At 37.8% G+C, this 23931-nt stretch overlaps 2 protein-coding genes and 1 long non-coding RNA gene across 4 annotated transcripts; all 3 read left to right on the top strand.

The window, feature by feature from the left end:
• Positions 1-745: 745 nt before the first annotated feature.
• LOC148693316 (uncharacterized) lies at positions 746-1854 on the top strand. Its single transcript, XR_015952134.1, has 2 exons — positions 746-1411; positions 1574-1854. It is a non-coding gene; the product is annotated as an uncharacterized LOC148693316 (long non-coding RNA).
• A 1224-nt stretch (positions 1855-3078) lies between these two features.
• LOC137729167 (alcohol dehydrogenase) lies at positions 3079-6579 on the top strand. The gene is made up of 9 exons (XM_068468015.2): positions 3079-3368; positions 4391-4527; positions 4761-4807; positions 4925-5250; positions 5350-5432; positions 5520-5595; positions 5690-5847; positions 5959-6120; positions 6270-6579. Exons 1-9 carry the CDS (start codon positions 3164-3166, stop codon positions 6384-6386), a joined length of 1311 nt encoding a protein of 436 aa, XP_068324116.2. The 5' UTR covers positions 3079-3163; the 3' UTR covers positions 6387-6579.
• A 1238-nt stretch (positions 6580-7817) lies between these two features.
• On the top strand, positions 7818-23505 carry LOC137728840 (acetolactate synthase 1, chloroplastic-like). Of its 2 annotated transcripts, none has more exons than XR_015952314.1 (4): positions 7818-8158; positions 8260-8390; positions 8627-8673; positions 8791-10635. XR_015952314.1 is itself a non-coding variant. In XM_088677823.1 (4 exons), exon 4 carries the CDS (start codon positions 21340-21342, stop codon positions 23332-23334), a length of 1995 nt encoding a protein of 664 aa, XP_088533949.1. In that variant the 5' UTR covers positions 7818-8158; positions 8260-8390; positions 8627-8673; positions 21101-21339; the 3' UTR covers positions 23335-23505. The 2 variants fall into 2 exon arrangements, 1 of the variants encoding a protein (XP_088533949.1); XM_088677823.1 differs by lacking the exon at positions 8791-10635 and adding an exon at positions 21101-23505.
• The last annotated feature ends 426 nt before the right edge of the window (positions 23506-23931 follow it).

Here is a 23931-nt window from a genome sequence, read left to right as displayed (position 1 = left end):
ATTAATAAAATAACTTTGAAACATAGTTACTGACTAAGAAGAAATTTTTTATTGTGACGGGAACACAAGAAGTACATCACGTGTTTTAAAATAAGTGATAAGAAATTTAATTTTTTAAATTATTAACTTTTTAACATACATATCCCACCATTTATATAATGACACGTGGTGTACTATTCTGTGTATCGATTACACTAAAGAATCTATCAAAAATCAGGAGGATTAGTGATATTGGACCACAATCCCGGGTTTGGCTGGAAATATCAAAAGAAATTGAACAACCAATAAAAAGGGATATTATTCTCCAATGCTCGTAGCATGATCTGGATTCACAAAACTCCAAGAGAAAAAAAAAATCCAATTAAATTAGGTGAATCGTATCATGGAAGAATTTTCCCGAAAAATGCTTAATTATTATGCTAGCCAGCTCCAACTTGGCTTCACTTGTATGTGTTTCTCTCCTGAGCATGACCCCATGCGCATGGTTTTTTCAAATGAATATCGGCCTTTCAGTTTTTTTTTTTTTTTTTTTAATATAAATTAAAACGAGCGGTTATGATGAATTTTCAGAAAAATAGGCGCAGCCAAGAGTGAAGCAACCAAAAGGAAAAAGAAAAGTGTATGATTTGAGGATTTTGCTAAACGGTCTGCTTGCGTTCTTCATGGCCAGGTGTCAATAACAGGCACAAGAGAATCAAGCTATTGGATTATCTGCTATCTGGGAGCACGGACAGAAAGGAGATATTTTTCAGAGTACCCGGCAGATGAGACAGCTGGAGTACCCATTCAATAAATGTCTGACAGGTGGCAAATCTGTTTTCTATTAAAGTTTCATGCCTGCGTTTTTGTTTTGTTCGAGATAAGTTCATTAATAAAACATTTCATTTGTGGAAAAAAGAAAAAAAAGTTTTAATTTCTCAATCTGTTCATCTTCTTTCTTGGTAGATTGCAGATTCGCCCAACTCCTAAACATACAAAATCTTTTTTCTTTGCCGGGTTCAAGCCCTTGCTGGTGTTGCGCATGGTGGACAACTCGACCGAGGACTTGACAGAGAGCAGGCGAGCAAGATGAAGGCGGTGAAGGGCAAGGCGTTCCGGTGCTGTCCGTTTTAGGCTGGTGAGGAGGGTGGGGAAGTTGATGGACGACAAGATCTTGTCGTTGATTAGGCGATGGAGGCTATGAAGATGGCGATGTTGGAGTCTCTGAACCTTCACCCACTTCTCAAGCTTCTGCAACCCACAAACTTCAACCCATGAAAGCTGCAATTTTCAGCAGCCAGAGAGTCCCAAGCTTCACGACCTGCTGCATTTGCAGAGTCCCGGGCTTCACGACCCGCTGCATTTTCTAACCAACAAAATCATAAGTTTTATCTCAGAAAGAAAAACAAAACACGAAGAGATGATGGAAAAGGTTGGAATGGGCCGTAACAGAAGATGATTGGAGGAATCTGGGTTCTTCTTTTATTTATCAAGAAAAAGATGAATTTGGGTTCTTTATTTAATTAATTTGAATTGTATTTTAAAAAATAAATGATAAGTGTCATAAGTCATCTTAGGCGTCAGATGTTAATAGGTGGTACTCCAGCTCAGCAACTGTACCCGTCATCTGGAAAAATTTCTCGACAGAAAGGATGATGAAGAAGAAGAATGGAACAATCACACGCAGAGAACGTAACTCTGCTAGATTCTCAGATCCCGGTGAGAAATCGATGGGATTTTTATGTATCTCACCGTTCTCCGGTGATATGGCGCCGCTGGCGTGGGACGAAGAGACCGAGGGATACAGGATGTCAAGTGACGTCGTTTACGTGGGTTCTCTGTACAGGATGCCAAGCAACTATTTTTCTGAAACTTCATCGCAGCTACTCCTTTTCATTCGAAAAGTATGAAAGAACGAGATTCATTTAAAAAACTGATCGCGCAATCCATGCGCAGGAGACAAAAACTGGTTATATCCTAACGATAAAGAAAAAATAAAAAGTAGGGTGAATAGTATTAGATTTAATTTTTTTAGTTTAAAAATGTGGTTTTTCGTTACAGTGAACAGTACTGCGGATTTTTTTTTATAACTCCCTTTAGGATAAATTTCTTGATAAAAAAAGGTGGTGGCGTAGTGCTATTTACATATCACATTTTACTTTTCACACATATTTTTAATTTTTGATTGTCAAATCGAATAAATTTAAGAAGATTAAAGGACATACGAACTTTAGTGAAGGGAATACAAATTTTAGAGCTCGATGTAGGCATAAATACTCTTAGGCCAAAAAATTATTAAGCAAACTTCTATGGTCATCTCTGTTAGCAATTAAGGTCCAAATCCTAACTTTGGTTACTCTTCATTAAAAGGACACACGTGAATTTAGAAGTTATGTTCGTCCTTTAATGAGAAGAATGGTAAAAGATAATTGATTTCCTAAAACAAGGTTTCTATTTATCAAATATAGCAAAAAATTAACACTAAATTTCAAAAATGTCACTTTTTATATAAACTTTCAAATATATCTAAAATTTCACTTAAATAGACACAAATACCCTCAAATTTAACAATTAAATAAATTAAATGTTTTGTACCTACTGTCGCCTCAAGTTCCAGTCCAACTTCACCTTCGCTTCTACACTACTCCACCGCCATAACCCTATCCCCTTTGACCCTCTTATCACCGACATTGAGCGGCGCCGCGGTTATTGCAAGTAGAGCAGCAGAATTTCAATCATGCCTTCAACACCTTTTTTCTTACTAATATCATTTTTAGTTTTAAATATAAAAATAGTTTTTAAAGTTGATTCACATGTCGTTATATGATTGTATTTGTGAGACTCACGTGGTGCCATATCATCACACTAACAGATCAATTAACATATTTTTCACGAAAAAACTAAAATGATCACGATTGACAAATTTAAAGAAAGACTAAAATGATTCACGATAGACAAATTCAAGAACACTACTATTGGCTATCATTAATTATTAAGGACTAGATTAAGGAGTTATGTCAATGTCAAAAATCATTTTGGCTAAAAAGCCTTTAATTTGTTTGATTGTTAAATTTGAAGGTATTTGTGTCTAAATAGTTGATACCAAATATCGGCCAACAGTACCTAGTAGCAAGCTGCAGCATGTAGAACCAGGGACTAAACTCCTATCAATTGAAATCAAGGAATGGTTTTGGTTTCTCCCGGTCTCCACTTGCACTTATCCATATGGAAATATCCGCACAAGTTGACTTTTATTTCTCACCACCCAAAAAAATTAAAAACTTCAAACTGTTGTAATAAAGAGCTTGAAGAGTTTCAGTTTCATCAAGTTTTTATTGGATTCAAAGCAAGAATGTGTGATATTGCTGGTCAGGTCATACGCTGCAGAGGTAAATTTCCTTTTTGTTTCTGAGATTGTTTATTAATAAATTCCTTCATTAATTTTTGGTTTATTAATTCTAAGGGCATTTTGATATGGATGCCTCAAATTTGAATTTTTTTAATCAAACATCTATAACTTTTAAACTTTTGATCAAACATTCTTCTACTAATTTTTAATTAAAAATTATGATTTTATTGTATTTAATTAACCAACTAGTTCAGAAAATAATATCACAAATATTTTAAAATCACCACAAACATCTTATCTTATCTTATCATAATTCGTTCAAAATGAATTTTTCTTATTCAAATAATTTGTTGTTTTAAATTCTAAAAACACATAAACATCGTATTAACATACAATTATGAAATATAACATGCACATATATTAAATATAACGTACCAAACAGAAATATTAAATATAACGTACCAATCATCTGGTGCGTTATTGGTACGTTATATAAATTTAATCTGGGTACGTATTAGTATTTTGGTATGTTATAAAATATTGCTTTTGGTACGTTATGCAATTTTTTATTTAGTACGTACCAAGTTATTAGTACGTTGTATTATCCTTATTTTGGTACGTACAAAACTTATGATACGTTATGTGTAAGTTGTGTAACCCAAAAAACTACATCTCAATTTTAATTATAAACGACTCTTGTTTTTTTATAATCTATATAAAATGTTGAGTTGGAAATTGGAAAACTATATTTCATCCAATTAATCTTAAACCCTAGTAGATATAATTGAGTCCTTAAATTGAGGAAGGGATGAGATTCCATAAAAATAACAATAAATTAATGAATATTATTGAGTGCATTTTTTTTTAAATAGAAATGGATTTAAAAGAATTTATAAAATACTTAAATTAAGAATATACCTGGAATATAAAGTTTAATTAAAAATAAAAGCACTTTAATCAAAAGTTGAAAAGTAACAGATATTTAATTTAAAAAAAAAATCTAAAATAAGATATCTAATTCTAATTTATCCTTAATTCTATTATTATTTCTGGTTTCTGTAGCTGCTGTAGCTTGGGAAGCAGGGAAGCCACTGGTGGTTGAAGAAGTTGAGGTGGCACCACCGCAAGCAAATGAAGTTCGCTTGAAGATCCTTTTTACGTCTTTGTGCCACACTGATGTCTACTTCTGGGAAGCCAAGGTATGATATTGTTTTGAGAAATTTGTCAGAATAATTGTTTCTGAATTTCAGTTATTGAACTAATCAAAATCAAATATCGGCAAAATAATAAAAACTAATCATTTCAGTAAATTGGATTTGAAAAATGGTCCACTGCTCTTTTTTTTTCCTAACTCTTAAGCATATTTCATTTTATTGATTCAAGATTCACATATTTACAACACCTAATCTAAAATGGATTTTCTATATTGCAGGGACAAAACCCTTTATTTCCTAGAATTTATGGTCATGAGGCAGGAGGGTATGTACATTTCTATCATCTTGTTACTAAATTAATAGAACATATAGGCAAATGATGTGCAACTGAATCATTGATCGTGAATTAAAATTTATGCGGATTGCTGGTTAATACTTTTAGGATTGTGGAGAGTGTTGGTGAGGGCGTGACGGATCTGAAAGCCGGCGACCATGTCCTACCGGTATTCATGGGGGAATGCAAGGACTGCGCTCACTGCAAATCAGAAGAGAGCAACATGTGTGACCTCCTCAGGATAAACACTGACAGGGGAGTGATGCTCGGTGATGGAAAATCAAGATTTTCAATCAAAGGCAAGCCTATCTACCACTTTGTTGGCACATCCACCTTCAGTGAGTACACTGTTGTTCATGTTGGCTGCGTTGCCAAGATCAATCCCTCGGCGCCTCTAGACAAAGTCTGTCTCCTCAGTTGTGGAATCTCCACAGGTAAATTGTTTATTAGCATAGAGCCAAATTGTTCAAACAGATACAAGTTGTGTAACTGACATCATTTTCTTATCTATTTTTTGAATGTGTGTTGTTTAGGTCTCGGAGCTACTCTAAATGTTGCAAAACCGAAAAAGGGATCAACCGTGGCTGTTTTCGGATTGGGAGCTGTAGGCCTTGCAGTAAGTCTCTTAATCACTTTCACTTGCTTGCTCACTTGTATATGTATGATGAAACATGCTTGTCTAAGTCGATCCTTCTGTTTTTAGGCTGCCGAAGGAGCCAGGTTGTCTGGTGCTTCAAGAATTATCGGTGTTGATTTGAATTCGAGCAAATTTGAAGAAGGTAAAATACACAATTCTATAATGTCTCATTTATCATTTTTTTGCATTGACAAATATTCTCAAGACCTCTCTCGTTTGAACTTGGTTGTTTGCAGCAAAAAAGTTTGGTGTGACAGAATTCGTGAACCCAAAAGAGCACAAAAAACCAGTTCAAGAGGTGATTGCTGAGCTGACAAATGGAGGAGTGGACAGAAGCATTGAATGTACAGGAAGTGTCGAAGCCATGATATCTGCATTTGAATGTGTCCATGATGTAATGCTATAGCTTCTTCTCTGCCTCCATTTTCTAAATTCTCTTTTTCAAATTTCAGCGTGATCTTATTATTAACAAGTAAACACATAATTAAACTGCTATTAATTTTAGGGTTGGGGTGTTGCTGTTCTTGTGGGAGTACCACACAAAGAAGCCGTCTTCAAGACACATCCAGTTAACTTTCTGACCGAGAGGACTCTCAAGGGTACATTCTACGGAAACTACAAGCCTCGAACGGACATTCCCTCTGTTGTGGAGAAGTACATGAACAAGGTAAAAGGCTAATTTCGATTCATGCTTTGTTTCCATCTTTTTCCCAAATTTTAAGTGAACACTTGATAATTAAATTAATGTTTTAAGTGAACACTAGAAATTAAATTAATGTTTTAAGTGAACACTCAATAATTAAATTAATGTTGCAGGAACTGGAGCTAGAAAAATTCATCACCCACGAAGTCCCCTTCTCAGAAATCAACAAGGCTTTTGAGTACATGCTTAAAGGGGAAGGTCTTCGTTGCCTAATACACATGGAGGAATGAAAACTGAAAAAGCTTCATCTTTTGATGTTCTGTGTTCTTAAATCCTAAATTTTCGATTTCGTCTTTCGGTTTTCTTTGTTTTCTCTAAGTTTGATGTGCATGTAATCAATATGAATCTGTTTGCTTCTGTTGGACAGTTTCTATGAACATACATATCAATAAATAAAGAATATAAGTGAATATAAAATTGTAACTTCAGTTTGTGGATTATGACCAATGTCCGAACCCTGATATATCGGTCTGTTAGCTTGATCAGCCAACATTGAGGTTGTTGCAACAGTTTTATCACCAAACTACGTCTTGAAGCCGTTGAAATGAGAAAACGTATCACTCTGAATAGATATGAAAGATAATATGTTTTGTGATTTGTGTTTAAATTTTCCTTATATAGGGAAAGGGAGGAATGAAATTTTATTGTTGTTTGGTGATTGTTAGGTAGTTTCGACCGGTAGATGTTGAAGTTTGGTTAGAATGTGTTTTAAAGTTTGGTTGGTGTGTGTATTGAAGTTTGGTTGGTTAAAACATTCGTAAAATTAAACCAAGATAACATAACTTAAAGTTATAATAACAATCCTTACCAAAGAAATAATTAAGTTAAAACCACTCCACAACAATTAATACATTTTAGTTCGTGCAACTTAGGTCTGGATGGTTGGGTGACATCTACTATTCATAAAGTTAAATTTTGTCTTTCAGTGGACCTAAGTATTTGGGTTGGGTCCAAAGATTGAAGTTGGTCTAAAGAAACAACACGCATACTAAACCAAAAAGACATAGTTGACCTGTAATAACACAAATTAAGCAAAGGACAAAGCATGAAGCACACTGTGCTTATAAACAATGTTTCAGTTGGTTTTGGGTTTTAGTATAGATTCAATATGCATCCCTCTTCTGAATCCCTACAGTTTTGACGGAGGCTACGGAGGCTATACCATTACCATCCCTAACCGTAAGCAAATGTGCAAATCTGGCAGACAGTATGAAGGAACTTGAGGCCACACAAAACAGACATTTTACCTCCAATTTGTGGTTCTCATTTCCCTCCAACTGTCTGTGCTTCATGGAAAGAACAAAAATACCCTTAAATTTTTGTCAAATCATTTTGGATCATTGTTTATTAAAGTGAGGGTATTTTTATCATTTTGGTTTTTATTTAACATAATTTTTCACGGAATGACCAAAATGATTGATAGTGGACAAATTTAGGAACCACTTATATTTATCTCAAATCTCAAAGACCAAAGTGAGAAGTTATACAAATCTCATAACCATTTTAGCTAAAAAACCTAAACTGAATTACAACCAATCAATCCTAAAGTGTGTTTTAACTTAAGTTATTGTTTTTAAATATTAATAAATTGTCCTACTTTTTTTTTATTTAAAAAAAAAAAAAAAACCATCTTATAGAAGGGCCGTTTATAAATTTCGCACAAACAAAACCCACAAATTCTCAAAAAAAGGCCAGAAAAGAAAATGAATTAATTGGAGGCCAACAGTACCTAGTAGCAAGCTGCAGCATGTAGAACCAGGGACTAAACTCCTATCAATTGAAATCAAAGATTGGTTTGGGTTTTGCCTCGGTCTCCACTTGCACTTATCCATACGAAAATATCCACACAAGTTGACTTTATTTCTGACCACACAAAAAAAATAAAACACTTCAAACCGTTGTTACAAAGAGCTTTAAGAGTTTCAGTTTCATCAAGTTTTTTATTGGATTCAAAGCAAGAATGTATGATACTGCTGGTCAGGTCAGGTCATACGCTGCAGAGGTAAATTTCCTTTTTGTTTCTGATATTGTTTATTAAGTAAATTTCTTAATTAATTTTTGGTTTATTAATTCTATTATTATTTCTGGTTTCTGTGGCTGCAGTAGCTTGGGAAGCAGGGAAGCCACTGGGGGTTGAAGAAGTTGAGGTGGCACCACCACAAACAAATGAAGTTCGCTTGAAGATCATTTTTACCTCTTTGTGTCACACTGATGTCTACTTCTGGGAAGCCAAGGTATGACATTGTTTTGAGAAATTTGTCAGAATAATTGCTTTTGAATTTCAATTATTGATCTGATCAAAATCAAATATCGACAATATAACAAAAACTGATCATTTCAGTAATTTGGATTTGAAAAATGGTCGATAGCTCTTTTTTTTTTCTTCTAACTCTTAATTATATTTCATTTTATTGATTCAAGATTCACATATTTACAACACCTAATCTAAAATGGATTTTCAATATTGCAGGGATAAAACCCTTTATTTCCTAGAATTTATGGTCATGAGGCTGGAGGGTATGTACATTTCTATCATCTTGTTACTGAATTAATAGAACATATAGGCAAATGATATGCAACTGAATCATTGATCGTGAATTAAAATTTATGTGGATTGCTGGTTAATACTTTTAGGATTGTGGAGAGTGTTGGTGAAGGGGTGACAGATCTAAAAGCCGGCGATCATGTCCTGCCGGTATTCATTGGGGAATGCATGTTAGTGAATTAGATTAAACACAATGTTGATGGTGATTAGGGAAGAACACTCAGGCTTCTTGAGAAAGAAGAAGAAGCAAATTCCGATAAAAAAATCACAGAGAATATACCTCTGCAAATTCTTCCATATATTTTGGGGCACACTCTGAGCATATGAGCTCATACAAAACAACTAATATAACCGTTGGGAGAGGAGAGAGAGAGATACAACTCAAAATTCAATCTCAGCCATTCATTCTATCCTACATTGAGATTAGAACACTTGTCACATATCAAGTCCTATGAGACTTGACTAACACATTAAATTTTAAACACATAAGCTCAGCCTATGAGCTGAAGCATTACACCAATCAAAGCTTGCAACCTTCTTCATATCAGTTCACTAATTTACTCACTAACACTCCCCCTAAATTGTGAACTAATATCACTCTCAGATCTCTGAGATAACAGAATTGATCTTTGGCAAGAGCCTTTGTGAATATATCTGCTATTTGTTCTTTGGTTGGGCAATACACCAAGTCAATGATCTCATTCTGCAAAGCCTCCTTGATAAAATGATATCTCATGTTCATGTGTTTAGTCTTCTAGTGAAAGATAGGATTCTTGGTGATTGCAATAGTAGAAGTGTTATCACAGTTTAGTGGGGTTGCAATGGTTTGTGTTTCACCAAAATCCTCCAACACAAATCTTAACCAGGTTGCTTGTGTAGTGGCTTCTGCTGCACTAATGTACTTTGCCTCAGCTGTGGATAATGAATCACAATGTTGCTTTACTGAGGACCAAGAGAATACTCCACTTCCAAAGGTGAATGCATACCCTAAAGTGCTCCTTATATCATTTTCAGATCCACTCCAATCATTGTCACATAATCCAAACATCATTGCTTCTTGACCTTCCTTGTACTCCAAGCCATAATCCAAGGTACCTTGTATGTACCTCAGCACCCTCTTAGCAGTTCCATAATGCTTATTACTTGGACACTGCATGAATCTTGCTAGTAAACAAGAAGCATACATAATGTCTGGCCTAGTTGTAGTAAGATAGAACAAACTCCCAACTACTTTTCTGAACTGTGCTTTATCTGCAGCTCCGCTATCATCATCTTTCCTTAACTTGTCACTTAGAACAAGTGGAATACTAACAGGTTTACAATCCTGCAACCTAAACTTTTTGAGTAAAGAGGTAGCATACTTCTGATGAATGAAGATGCTAGTTTCAGTTTGCATAACTCTCATTCCCAGAAAGTGATGCAACAAGCCCAAATTTGTCATCTCATACTTATTCATCATGTTAGCTTTGAATTACTCCATCAACTCAACATTACTTCCAGTGTAGATTATATCATCCACATAAATTGAGACAATGAGTGTGGAGCCAAAAATAATCAAGAGGTGACACATGAATTTTTGGGTGAAAAAGACAAAATTACCCTCGAGGCATACCGGGATTCCTACGCACGAGCAGTAGGCAAGCATCCCTCAACCAAGTCAAAAGTGCCCAAAATAGGTATTTATTCAAAACCTATTTCATCCATCTTCTCCACAAGGTAACCCCCAAAACATTCCTTTTCAAATTATGTTAATTGGCTAATTAATGGATTTATTACCTAATTAATCTATTAATGACCAATTAAACTACCAATTACACCCAAAAAACACACAAGAGGCCCGTTACCTTCTCTCCCAAGGGAACCAGCCATGCCTTATATATTCTACCTCATTTTCTTTAAAGAGCTAAGTTTTCACTCTTGCTAAACACTCAAAAGATTCTTCAAACACTTTTCCCTCAAAATTCTAACTTTGGCATTGGAGGTTCTTCGGCCAAAGCCGCCCCCCCCCCCCCCCCCAAAAAAAATCATTGTGGGCGCATGAGGCTTTTGGAAGAAGAAATCATGTGTTTTGTAGGTGCAATTTTGTCCAAGAATAAGGAGGAAGAAATTTGTATCCACAATGAGTATTCATGCACCCTCTTTCCCTTTTGTGTACAAGGTTGCTTTACTGTCACTCTTCTTGAATCCACATTCTTCAAAGTAGGAATCAGTTTCCCCATACCAAGCCCTTGGTGCTTGTTTCAGCTTATAGAGTGCTTTGTGTAACTTGTACACCTTGTCTTCTTCTCATTTGACAATAAAACCCTTTGGCTGATCCGCATACACCTCTTCTTGAAGTACTCCATTCAAGAATGCAGACTTAACATCTAATTGAAACAATTGCCAATTATTATTTGCAGTAAGAGCAATCAGTGTTCTTATGGTATCTAGCCTTGCAATAGGTGCAAATGTCTCATTGTAATCCACACCAGGTTTTTGTGCATACCTTTTTGCCACTAATCTTGCTTTGTTTTTCTGCACAGATCCATCTAGGTTCATCTTAGTCTTGTATACCCACTTCACCCTAATTATTGGCTTATCAAGTGGTATATTCACCAAATTCTAGGTCTTATTCTTTTCAATCATGTTGATCTCTTCTTGCATTGCAACTTTTCAAGCTTCATCTTGTGCCGCATCATCAAAACACTCAGGTTTAACAATGCACAGATTGTAGTGTTCATACACTTCATTCACATTTCTCCATTTCAAGGGAGTTAAATCGAAAGCTTGTGTATCCATAGAATGCATTTGCACACCTGCACTCTTAGCACTTAATCTTTCACAAGAAATGGAAGATGTTGACCTGATAGAGCTTTTAGCTTCATCTTCAATTTCATCTGTCTTTTTATACTCGGGTGAGATTAGAGAAACACATATTTCTTTCACTTTGTTTTCTACCTAGTTCCATTTCTCATTCTCATCAAATAGCACATCTCTGGACACAGTCACCTTCATTGTGGTTGGATTGTGAATTATGTATCCCTTCTCACAAGATCCATATCCAATAAAGATTCCTTTTGCACTTGATGCTTCCAACTTGTGTCTCAAATTTCTAGGTATTAGTGAATAGCACACAACACCAAATACCTTGAGATGTTCAATCTCAGGTTTTCTTCCATTATAGGCTTCAAATGGTGTAACATTGCCTAATGCACTTGTAGGGCATCTACTTAATAGGTAAACTGCAATGTTGACTACCTCTCCCCATAACTTGTAGGGTAGCCCCTTCTCATGCAGCATACTTTTAGCCATCTCCACTGTTGTCTTATTCTTCCTTTCTGCCACTCTATTTTGCTGTGGAGTATAGGACATAGTGAGTTGTCTTTCCATGCCATGTGATTCACAAAATGCATTAAACTCAGTGGAAGTGAATTCTCCACCCCTATCAGATCTCTGTTTCTTTAGTGAATAACCACATTGCAGTTCAAGCATAGCTCTAAACTTCTTGAATAGGTCCATAAACATCAGAATGCACCAACTCTAGTGGTTTTTGTGCTCTCCAAGTAGTTTCCTTAGGAAATGACTCCTTGTGATGCTTCCCAAATACACACCATTAGCACACATCATCACTATCTTGGATTTCAGGCAGCCCTAATACCATTCCCTGTGTAATAGCTTGAGACTCCTGAAGTTTAAGTGATCAAATCTCTTGTGCCACATCTTTGCACATTTTTGTACACTTGTACTCAATGCAAGCTCTGTGTTTGTACTGAATGTGACAACCCGTCCCTAATTTTTCGATTTTATAAATTTTAGAATGATGAAGTGTACGAGCTTTTATTTTACCGTATTCTCAAAGTACTTGATTATACAAACATGTAGGCACAAGATCGAAGCTACAGTTAAAATTTTACGAAACATTGAGGACAAATTGGTAATTTCATGTTTAGACACGTCAGCGAGGGAGTGGAGGCGATAAGAGGTTCCGCAGTGCATCGAATCAAAGAATGACACTGGTATGGCTTGCCTGAAGCCTAGCTGCCTACCACAGAAATTACGGTAGTAGACTTCAGCCCGTGCTCGTAGCCCGAGCGATCATTCCACACTCCTCATGCCAAGTCTCGTTACTGGATATAGCTCACGAACTTCTCCTTACATAGTGGACTGGCATCATCCCCAAATGCGTCTTGGAATATCTGGTCTGAAAACCAAGGATACTTTTTCAGCAAAAGGCATTTCACTCCAAGTCTGCCCGAGTTAGACAAACTCTGAAGAAATACAGGCAAGCAAATGTTGAGTGGTTGGTAGGAGATGCATCGGCCAAAATGCATGTTGAATCTACTCCTTCGGGGAACTCCAAGTTAGGCGCCTGAAACTCGGGGAAGTACCATTGGAGCCACAACTGAACCATCCAAGTTGGCCCATTGAGGTTACTCTCGAAGAGTTCACCTCATATCATCTCATACAGAAGATGAAAGAGGTGTGCAAAGAGAAAATGCCTCATGGCCACATTGTCAAAAGAATGAAGGGCCTCTACCAGCGGGATCCACTCCAACTTCACTCCTTTGGATTTTTTGGGGAAAACGTGCTTGTTAAGCCAATACGGAAGGAAATACATATGCTCGTGGTCCCTATTTGCAATGGCAGAAGGCAGGCTAAAGGTACTTTTTACAAAGGAGATAAAACTCGTGAAGGACGTCTCATAACTCTTGAAGGTCGAGGGAGTATACTCCAGTCGAATAATGGAGTCCGAAGTGCCTGAGCCTTCAGTAGTTAAACAAGAAAGAGAAGACCAGTCATGGGTGATATCCACTCACCAGCCCGAGAGCCTGAGCCCAAAGACTTGGGCCATATCCAAGATAGTAGGGGACATGGGAATCAAATGTATTGGTCCCATTGTTCCAAAAAATAAAAGTTGTGGTTAGAAGCTTGGGCTTGGCAATGACAATGACCTTAGAAAGCATAATAAGCTCGTAGATCCCATTGGCCATCCATTTTTGCTTCCAAATGGGCTCAAGCTCGTCCACCCACTGTGACCAAGCTTCATCTTTCATCAATGGAAATCCCCTTAGATGAGTGGACCACTTGGAGGCCTAGATGCCAGCCTCGGCTGAGTCAGGATTTAGGGTGAACCAGGCAGCAAATGGCATGTTGTTCTCCATAACAATTGGGACTTGGGCAGTCCAGGCCTGTCCCAAAGAATGGACACCTCCTTCCTCGAAGAAAAGTGAGGAATTTAGGCCTGCCCAAAGGCGATGAAGGTCGTTGAGACGATGGCGCATAATGAAGATGCCCTTACCAGACTCACATGCAGGACGAGTTTTGGGGGCCATAGTTTGATTTCTGGGTAGGGATTGAGAGAAAGTCGAGGGTGAAGTGCAAGGTAGAACTACGAAGGCAAGGGAGTTCTGGAAAATCTGGGAATTCTGGAAGCTCGGAGAATAAAGGTTTATTCGAAATCATGGGTTAGTGCAAAGGCATTTGAGAATCTAAAACATCAACTAGAATACAATAGATATAGCAGCACATTGGCCCAACACCAACATTCATGATCCTGATAGTTCCTTTACCCTCCAACAAAACTCACACAAGTTTACATACATTGGATAAACTCCACAAGTCTGCGTATTCCCCACCTAATGAGGAAGGAAAGGTCTGCATATCACCTAGACGGCAATCTAAGTTTCTAAGTAACTGAATAATAGATGGCTGCATTTCAAAACTAAATGAAAGAAGTACAGATATACATCCAATTATACTCGGCATAAAATAATGCTTAAGATATAATTACGGACAACAGACTCAAATTATACCAATAATCCTTAAGGAACCAACAATGTCAAAACTAGTAAAGTATGTCGAAATACATAGCAAGATCAAACATAAGAGTATCACATATACCAATGTTAATTAGATATATACACGAAGAAATAGCACCTCTACTGCTTTTGCAGAACCCTCCAGCCAGAAAGGTAGACTAATTTTCAACATCAAACGTGTACTGGACAAGCATGGCCCAATGTCTAGACCCGGCAGTTTCTTACACGATACGATGACATGACAAGAAAACGACACGAAAATAACGGGTTTCAAGTCAACACGATAGTTATTCGGATCATTATCGGGTGACCCGTTAATAATGGGCTCTTAACGGGTATACACACGGGTAACACATGAGTAACCCGTTTTGACCCGTTAAAAAAATAAATTTTAATTTTAAAGTTTAATTACTAAAAAAATTATTATAAAATACAATAGCTATATTGTATATATTGGTATATTTTATATTAAATATATTTTTTTGTATTATTATTCTATATAAGTTAAAAAAATTAAGTTTTATTCATTTATTTATTTTTATTATGAGAGTTTCTTATTATCATTAATAGGATAAATTTTACTTAACATGTTGTTGTCCAAAATTAAAATCAACTAGTATTGTATTAGTATAGGCAATAAGACATCCCTACAAGTATGAAAAATGTGAAAGAATATATTAACACTTGTGATTCATCATTCCTCCACGAGTAGACGATGGTTACACTTACATTATCGTTTAGATTTTTAAAACCCTCCTAATTGTCATGAATAATTTTTTTATTTGAGTGTAAAAGTAATAAAATTAATAATAATTATTGTAGAAGTGTAAGAAATGTAAAAAAAAAATATATATACAATCACTCGTAGTGATAAGCTTTACAACTTTCGTGAAGGGGTCAACTTCGAAATCCGACACTATAATCCATAAACCTTAAATTTGTATTTAACCGTCGATTGTCGTTTAGGCTTTATTCTTTATATTGAATTTCCTTTTTAAAATTTTCTTTTTTGAAAACATGATCTTCTGGGGGATGTAGGAAGATGAATGGTTCGGATCTTTGATATCATGTCCCGATATTTACGGTTAATTGAAATATGAATCGATGTTATACAGTTTGTAGAGACTTTATAAACACCAAGCAATATTTTCACTAATGGTAAAACTCTGAACATAATATCAACGATCCGAACCATTCATCTTCCTATATCCTCTAATAGATCATGTTTTCAAAAAACAAAATCTGAAAAAAAAAAAAAAAAATTGTGAGAAAAATGAAGTATAAATATAAACAACAATTGATGGTTAAATTTTGATCTATGGTTTATACAATTATAGTGGCACATTTCAAAGTTAAGTCCTTCACGAAGGTTGTAAAGCTTGTCATTACGAGCGTTTATATATTTTTTCTATATTTTTCACACTTCTACATTAATTAAAAAAACTATTAAAGACTTTACATAAATAATAGCCATAAGATAAATGAGAAGAGAGTGCTAATGTAGAAAGCCTCACTGAAAATATCATCAAAATAACTCTTGAAGATAATATATCAAGCCAAAATTCCAATACCATTTCCCAAGGTGATTGATGAAAATTGAAGAGTTTGATTGTAAGAAAATGTGCAAGGTTCCAAACTTTGAAACATAACTCTCTTAATTTTGCAAATCTTTTGAACATTTGATATTTTGTAATATTCTAATGTTTTATTTATTTATTTATTATGCTCTTATTTTGGGTATGTAAATATGTAATACTTGAAAGACAAATGTGTTTTTATGTTTTGAATGTGATAATATAGTATGTATATACTTATTTAGTATTATGTTTTTCATTTGATTATTTATTGGTTTAAAATGTATTTTCCTTAACAAGTAACGGGTCGGGTCATTTTACCAGTTTATTTTAACGGATGTTACATGTGACATCCCGTCCCGGAAATATCGAAACGTACATTTGAAATTACAATTTTACCCCTAGTTCGTTACTTTACATGTAGTTTTGTGTTGTGTGGTGTTGTAAGACCACACACACTCATACACTCTCTTTCTCTCCCGGGATTCCCTTCCTCTTTTCCTCTCTCTCTGTCTCTTTTCTGTCACTTCTCTCTCTTTCTCTCCCGAGCTCCCTTTTCTTCTTCTTCCTTCTGAAAACGTACGGACGACACCCAAATCACCCAAACCTTGATGGATCGAAGGAACTAAGGACACCATCGAACTCGTGAAGCTCGTACGAGTGCAACCATACCATTTTCAGGTGAGAAATCCTTCGTTTTCATGTCGATTCGAAGTAATCCGATTTAGGTACTGTTCATGCAAACTTAAAATAGCGTGTTTTTGGGATTTTGAAGCTTGTAGGAAGCTTGGTGAGGTCCTAAGGAAGCTCGGAGTGCTTCGTTGGACAAATTTGGACGTCGGGAAAGCTTGGTTCAAAGTTGGCCGGAACTTTCGAGGGGTTTTCCGGCGAAACCACGGCGAGTCAGGGATCGAGATAGGTATGGATGTGTTCGTCTCGTCAATACCTTCATTTTGATATATTGTACGTCGAAAATGGTTAAGAAATGAAGAAGTTATGACACTTTAAAGTTTACCCAGAAATTCCGGCAAAACACCCACCGCCGGCGAAACCAGTCCGGCGACGCGAGGAAGAAGACGCGCGCGTGGGCAGCGCGTGAACAGTGCGCGTGGGGGCGCGTGAGATCTCCAAATTGAGTTCTGAAAATTGTCACGCGTTCGTGACGTCGTGATCGGACGTCGTGTAGATCACCGTGGTATATTCATACACCCAAATTGAGCAACGTATGAGAAAGTTATGGACGAATGTTTGGTGTATGTGCGTTAAATAACGTCAATTTGGTTACTTTTTGTATAGGTGAAAATTATACAGAGGTTCAGGGACCTACGAGACGTCGATGTGATCAATGAGTGGGCAGTTATTTTTCAGTATATATATATATATATATACGTATGCTTGACATATTTCCCATAAACGTATTTTAAAAGAAATACGAATTAATTATCCTGTCATATATGCATCATATTTTAATATGTGCATTACCATAATTATGCATACTGTTGCATGGTGCTGAGGAGGCCCAGGTAAGCTACCTTTGAAATACTATCATCACATGCATTAGTAGTGGCATACATTTATATATGTGTATTTGGTGCTGTGGACGCACAGGTAAGTGCCAGGTAAGTGGTATTCATGTTTGTATGCAGTAGTAGTTTGAGATGTTTAGAGAGCTCATAATCTGCACCCCCGGTGTTAGTGCTCCCGCCCGAGGCCAGGGCACAGCCTTCACGTGTATGTTCACCAGCACCGCATGCTCGCCTTGGATCCAAGTTAGGTGCAAGCCTGTCGTACAGACCACATTAGGTGGTTCCGACTTGTAGGTGACCCGCGATTTATCGCACAGCTTCACGTGATCGTAGCACTAGAGCATACATATATATATTACACCCAGCCTGTCGTACAGACCACGTTAGGTGGTTCCGACTTGTGTGCAGATTCAGATATTGAGTTGAGATTTGAGCTCTATCTGCAGCCGTACAGGTCACGTTAGGTGACTCCCGGCTGCCAGATTATATGTTATTGTTATGAGTTATGCTTGAGCACTTACATTTATTATGAGATTCTAATGTGGCATATTCTCAAGCATGAATGGCATATTCTCAAGCATGAATGGCATATTTTGGAGCATGTTTGACATATTTGTACATACGTATATATGTTTATTTTCTGGGAAATTATACTTGTTTTACGGCGAGGGGTTACAAAGTTTTGAGAAGTGTTTGGATTTGGAAAAGAATTGTTTTGCTGACCCACTCAACTTTGTTTTGCGCCCCTCCAGGTTCAAGAATTGCAAAGGTGTGGTGACTACGAGGAAATTCAACGGTGTTCTGACAGAATGGACCAAATAAGGACTCACCTTCGGGTGTTTCATTTTAGAAGTTGTATATTTTAAAGCTTCCGAACTGTGTAAATGGTTACGTCACTCTCACGTGACGGCCAGCATGCCCTCCTTCGGGACGGGGTGTGTCATTACACGACACGATCCGTTAAGATATCGGGTATAACACAAAAACGACACGAACACAGGAAACACGACATGAATGCCAAGTCGCAATGTCTGTTAAAACAATGTACGATTGCTTTATAAAAATAACCAGTACAAATGCTTTACAAAAAAGTAGTTGGAACTCTGTTTGTATTAGAACCATTAAAAGAAAACTAACTACACATGCTTTACAAAAAGCCTACTTGTATCAGCAGATGTCTTTCGTGATATATAATCAAATGAGGAATCCCTCTCAATATTGGTGATATATAATATTATATACATATACATATACATGTACATATATATATAATGTGGTAAAACTTCAGAAACACACCACTCTTATAGTTCTAATTGCGACACACATCTATTCTCCAAAACATGTATTTTAAAGAAGAACTATGAACATAAATATCAACTAAATTCACTTCAATTTCAAACGCAACTAAACTGTGTAAGATAAGCAAGATAACATGAGTACTTGAATACTCAACCATGAATTACTTAGGGAATAAGGATAGCAACTACTAAAACCAACCAACAACAAATACATATAACCATGAGGGAAGGATGAATTAAGGAACAAGATCAGAAACACACCACAAAGAAGACATTGCAAAAGAGGTAGGCAAGGATACTTGCCCATCTAGTTGACAATTTGTCCTCTGAGAGCATCATCCAACCAATCTAACTGCCAAATAGGATAACGGGGTGCTATGATGTTATCTGCTGTGCTGGGATTGATGGCCGAGAAATAGGGACAGAGCCAGAGGTTTGAATGAATGATGGCATCATCAAACAACAAACTGCGGCGGTTATGCCTCACCACCAGCTCCATTCGTGGCTCCAGAAGAGGTAGGTACCAGTTGCCTTCGGAATATTGCCACAAACCTTTGGTGATCATTCTGAATCCGACTTTCGAATCCCTGCAATTGGTCAAGCTTCCTTCTCATGGATGTTGAGTAACTTGCCACAAGTCTATGCAACTCCTTATTTCCTGTTTGAGTCCTCTTATCTCCTCTGTCAGTGACTCCACCGCGCAAGTTCGGACAAGCAGACGCTGATCTATGTTGAAAACGGAGCTTTTACATTGAACGTTGAAGGCTAGATAGTCACGGACAGCTAGTTCATCAGTCCTTTTTTTTAACCCCCTCCAAGATTTTCACTTCGTTAACTTCACCCTCTCCAAAAACCCGCCACTCCTTCCCTCTGTCTTGCCCAAAATGCATAACCCCTTTAAGTAAAATTAATTGTTTGTTTAATTGTCATCATGATGCAGCAAGAAGATATACAGAGGATCCTCACCTTCACCCTTAATGATTCAATTGGAGTCCACCAGCAAAATGAGAGAATTCTCAAAAGACTATATTGATTACTCAGGAATACAAAAGTTGATCCTTAAGGCAACGCTTACATTGCCTATTTATTCTACTTGTAATTCGCATGATTAATTATACATATTGAATGCCATTTAAATCATGGCCTATTCATCTTCACCTTGCCCCTATCAAGTTGTGCTTCAAATTCCTACGCTAAAAGTTCTACGTCACATCACGTGGGGGACATTGGGGATGCAAAAAGCTAGACTTATTTTAGTTGTCTACCTATTTTTTTTTATTTATAGTTTAGTTAGGGTTAGTTGGAACGCAAAACCATACAAACATTTTGCAGAGGACCGCTACACTAGGTGGAGCAACCCGCCCCCTAGGCCTATACTAGCTCCATCCTTGCTTAGAAAGAATACAACTTCAAACTCAAGAAAGATACACTAAACACAAAAACCAGAAAAAACCAATTTAATCCATCATTGCTCAAAAAGCCATCTAATTGATTCAAATAAATCACAACCCACCAAAACTCATCCAGAATCCTAACAACAACTAAAATTTTAAATATTACAGTAAATTTTAGGAGAATACCCACTTCACCAAGCTACCAGATTGAAAAGAAAACAATTATATTACTGGAAAAAAAATAATAAACTTGCAGCTTTATATTATATGGGTTCTATTTGCTTAACAGAGAATTGCGTCACAGCATATGAGCAATTAACACAACAAATCAGAAAGAAAGGTTCATTTGCGAGAATTGGATACGCATAGGGAAGATTGAGAGGAGTATTCAATTAAAATTTTGAGGGATTGTAATGAATTTATAAATATATGAATTTTGATGGAATTTAGGAGAGTACATTCAATTGAGATTTTGAGGGTACAAAGATTGGAGTTGATCTAAAGCAGCAAACGCTAAACCGAAAAAACATGGTTGATCTATAATAACACAAATTAAGCAAGGGCATAATATGAAGCATAATGTGCTTATGAAGAGTGTTTCAGTTAATTTTGAGGTTTAGTAAGAGAATTATTATTGGCACTATAAAAATCTAATTTAGCACTTTAAACATTTTATAATTAGAAAGAAAAAAAATACATTTTTAAAAAATGTAGAATAAAATTTTTAAAGTGTTAATAACTTTCCTTCGTTAATTATTATGGATCGAATTTACCATCCCGAACCCCAAACAAATCTGCAAATCTGGCAGACAGTTTGAAGGAACTTGAGGCCACACAAAACAGACATTTTACCTCCGATTTGTGGTTCTCAGTGCCTCAAGGAAACAACAGAAATAGCCAAGTGGAAAACTAGCTCAACGAATGGGCCTGTAAGCCCATCAAACAGGCACAAACCCAATCTTTGAATAAGTCACTAACGGGGCGGCTTGCAATAAAGGAAGAAAGGAAGACAACCTTTTTTATTCAACTCAATTCAATCTCCCTCACCATGTCAAAAATGGCGGCCATCTCTCCATCCCCTTCCTCCTCCTTCTCCAGACCCTCTCCTCCTCCTTTGCCTTCTTCCCAAAATACCATTTCCGGATTTACCCTACCCTTTTCTTCCATTCCTCACAGATCCAGTCCCTTCCGCCCTCTCCGCATCTCCAATTCCCTCAAACCTAAACCCACACCCAAGCCGACCGCTGCCGCCGCCGCTACCGCCACTACCTCCTCCGACCCCCAAACTTTCACTTCCCGATATGCCCCTGACGAGCCCAGAAAAGGCGCTGATGTCCTCGTGGAGGCCCTCGAACGCCAAGGCGTCACCGATGTATTCGCCTATCCTGGAGGAGCTTCCATGGAGATCCACCAGGCCCTCACCCGCTCCTCCGTCATCCGCAACGTCCTCCCCCGCCACGAGCAAGGCGGCATCTTTGCTGCCGAGGGATATGCGCGCGCCTCCGGCCTCCCCGGCGTCTGCATCGCCACCTCCGGCCCCGGCGCCACCAACTTGGTCAGTGGCCTCGCCGATGCGCTCCTCGACAGCGTGCCGTTGGTGGCAATCACGGGACAGGTCCCCCGCCGCATGATCGGCACCGACGCATTTCAAGAGACCCCGATTGTAGAGGTAACGAGATCCATCACCAAGCACAATTATCTTGTTCTTGATGTAGAAGATATCCCAAGGATTGTCAGCGAGGCATTTTTCTTGGCCAGCTCGGGTCGGCCCGGGCCGGTTTTGATAGACATCCCGAAAGATATACAGCAACAGCTTGTGGTTCCCAATTGGAACCAACCCATGAGTTTGCCTGGCTACATGTCTAGGTTGCCCAAGTCCCCCTCCAACTCCCACCTGGACCAGATTGTTAGGTTGGTCTCTGAGTCCAAGAGGCCCGTTTTGTATGTTGGCGGCGGCTGTTTGAACTCTAGCGAGGAGCTGAGGCGCTTTGTGGAGCTTACCGGGATCCCGGTTGCCAGTACTTTGATGGGTCTCGGTGCCTTTCCGAGCTCCAACGAACTGTCCCTCCAAATGCTTGGAATGCACGGCACTGTGTCCGCTAATTATTCTGTGGATAAGTCTGACTTGTTGCTTGCCTTTGGGGTGAGGTTCGATGATCGTGTCACGGGCAAGCTCGAAGCTTTTGCTAGCCGAGCAAAGATTGTCCACATTGACATTGACTCTGCAGAGATTGGAAAGAACAAGCAGCCTCATGTCTCGGTTTGTGCGGATGTGAAATTGGCACTGGCAGGGATGAACCGGACATTGGAAAACAAAGGAAGCAAGCTTAAACTTGATTTCTCGGCTTGGAGGGAGGAGCTGAATGAGCAGAAAGTGAAGTATCCGTTGAGTTTTAAGACTTTTGGGGAAGCCATTCCTCCACAGTATGCAATTCAGGTTCTCGACGAATTAACTGAGGGGAATGCAATTATAAGCACCGGTGTTGGGCAGCATCAAATGTGGGCGGCTCAGTTTTACAAATACAAGAGGCCTCGCCAGTGGTTGACATCCGCGGGATTAGGTGCCATGGGTTTTGGATTGCCTGCTGCTATTGGGGCTGCGGTTGCAAATCCAGATGAAATTGTTGTTGACATTGATGGTGATGGAAGTTTCATGATGAATGTCCAGGAATTGGCAACCATAAGAGTGGAGAATCTGCCAGTGAAGATAATGCTGTTGAATAATCAGCATTTGGGAATGGTGGTTCAGTGGGAGGATCGGTTCTATAAGGCAAACCGGGCTCACACTTACTTAGGGAACCCGTCAAATGAATCGGAGATATTCCCTAATATGCTGAAGTTTGCAGAGGCTTGCGGGATACCAGCTGCCCGGGTGACGAGGAAAGAACATCTAAAGGAGGCAATTCAGAAAATGCTGGACACTCCTGGTCCGTACTTGTTGGATGTAATAGTACCCCATCAAGAGCATGTGTTGCCTATGATCCCCAGCGGCGGTGCCTTCAAAGATGTGATCACCGAAGGTGATGGAAGATCGTCTTATTGATTTCGATGGCAGCGCAGGCCAGGACAGGTCTCCATCCTTTCTATGTACACAGTTTTGAGATGTGCTTTCTTTTTAAAGTGTTTGAGTTGCTTACTATGTAATTGTCTGAATTAGCTTGAACAAGTTGTACTTTGAATTATCGTTTCTATGATTTGTTTCAGTACCTGCAAATGTAGGTTGTACTCGACACACACACACACACACACACGTCTACAAGGAAGCATATGCCAACAATTGAAAATCATTCAAAATCCAAAAAATTTAGAGAGTTGAGTTGTGCAACTCAGAGTCAGGTGGGTTCGGAGGGACGGCCAGTCAACAAAACGCAAGGCTTAGATCTATTTCAACCCTTGCAGTAAGACTCAAACTTTAGGTTTTAAACTCGTCCCAACTTGTTCCAACTCTTGGGGTCAATATGAGTTTTAACTTAAAACTCATTTTTAGAGCAAATTTAGGCTAGAATTCTCCTTAGGTTAGTGAGATGCCCATCATATATGTGTATTTTTTTTGTTCTATATTTATAAATTCATTAGACTCAACGGTTAAGATCAAATATGATTAAATCCAACCGTTAAAAAAAAAAATCGAATAATCTAA

This window comes from Pyrus communis, chromosome 10, assembly GCF_041283825.1.
Source record: "Pyrus communis isolate YQ-2024b chromosome 10, ASM4128382v1, whole genome shotgun sequence".
NCBI lineage: Eukaryota > Viridiplantae > Streptophyta > Magnoliopsida > Rosales > Rosaceae > Pyrus > Pyrus communis.
Note: the sequence above shows the minus strand (reverse complement) of the source record. Positions and strands in the feature narration are given on the sequence as shown.

Coding starts and splice junctions, on each gene's coding strand:
- LOC137729167 (XM_068468015.2), top strand. CDS start 3,164: ATGGTTTTGGTTTCTCCCGGTCTCCACTTGCACTTATCCATATGGAAA. Junction 5,251..5,349: donor CAGTTGTGGAATCTCCACAG/GTAAATTGTTTA, acceptor TGTGTTGTTTAG/GTCTCGGAGCTACTCTAAAT. Junction 6,121..6,269: donor TGGAGAAGTACATGAACAAG/GTAAAAGGCTAA, acceptor TTAATGTTGCAG/GAACTGGAGCTAGAAAAATT.
- LOC137728840 (XM_088677823.1), top strand. CDS start 21,340: ATGTCAAAAATGGCGGCCATCTCTCCATCCCCTTCCTCCTCCTTCTCC.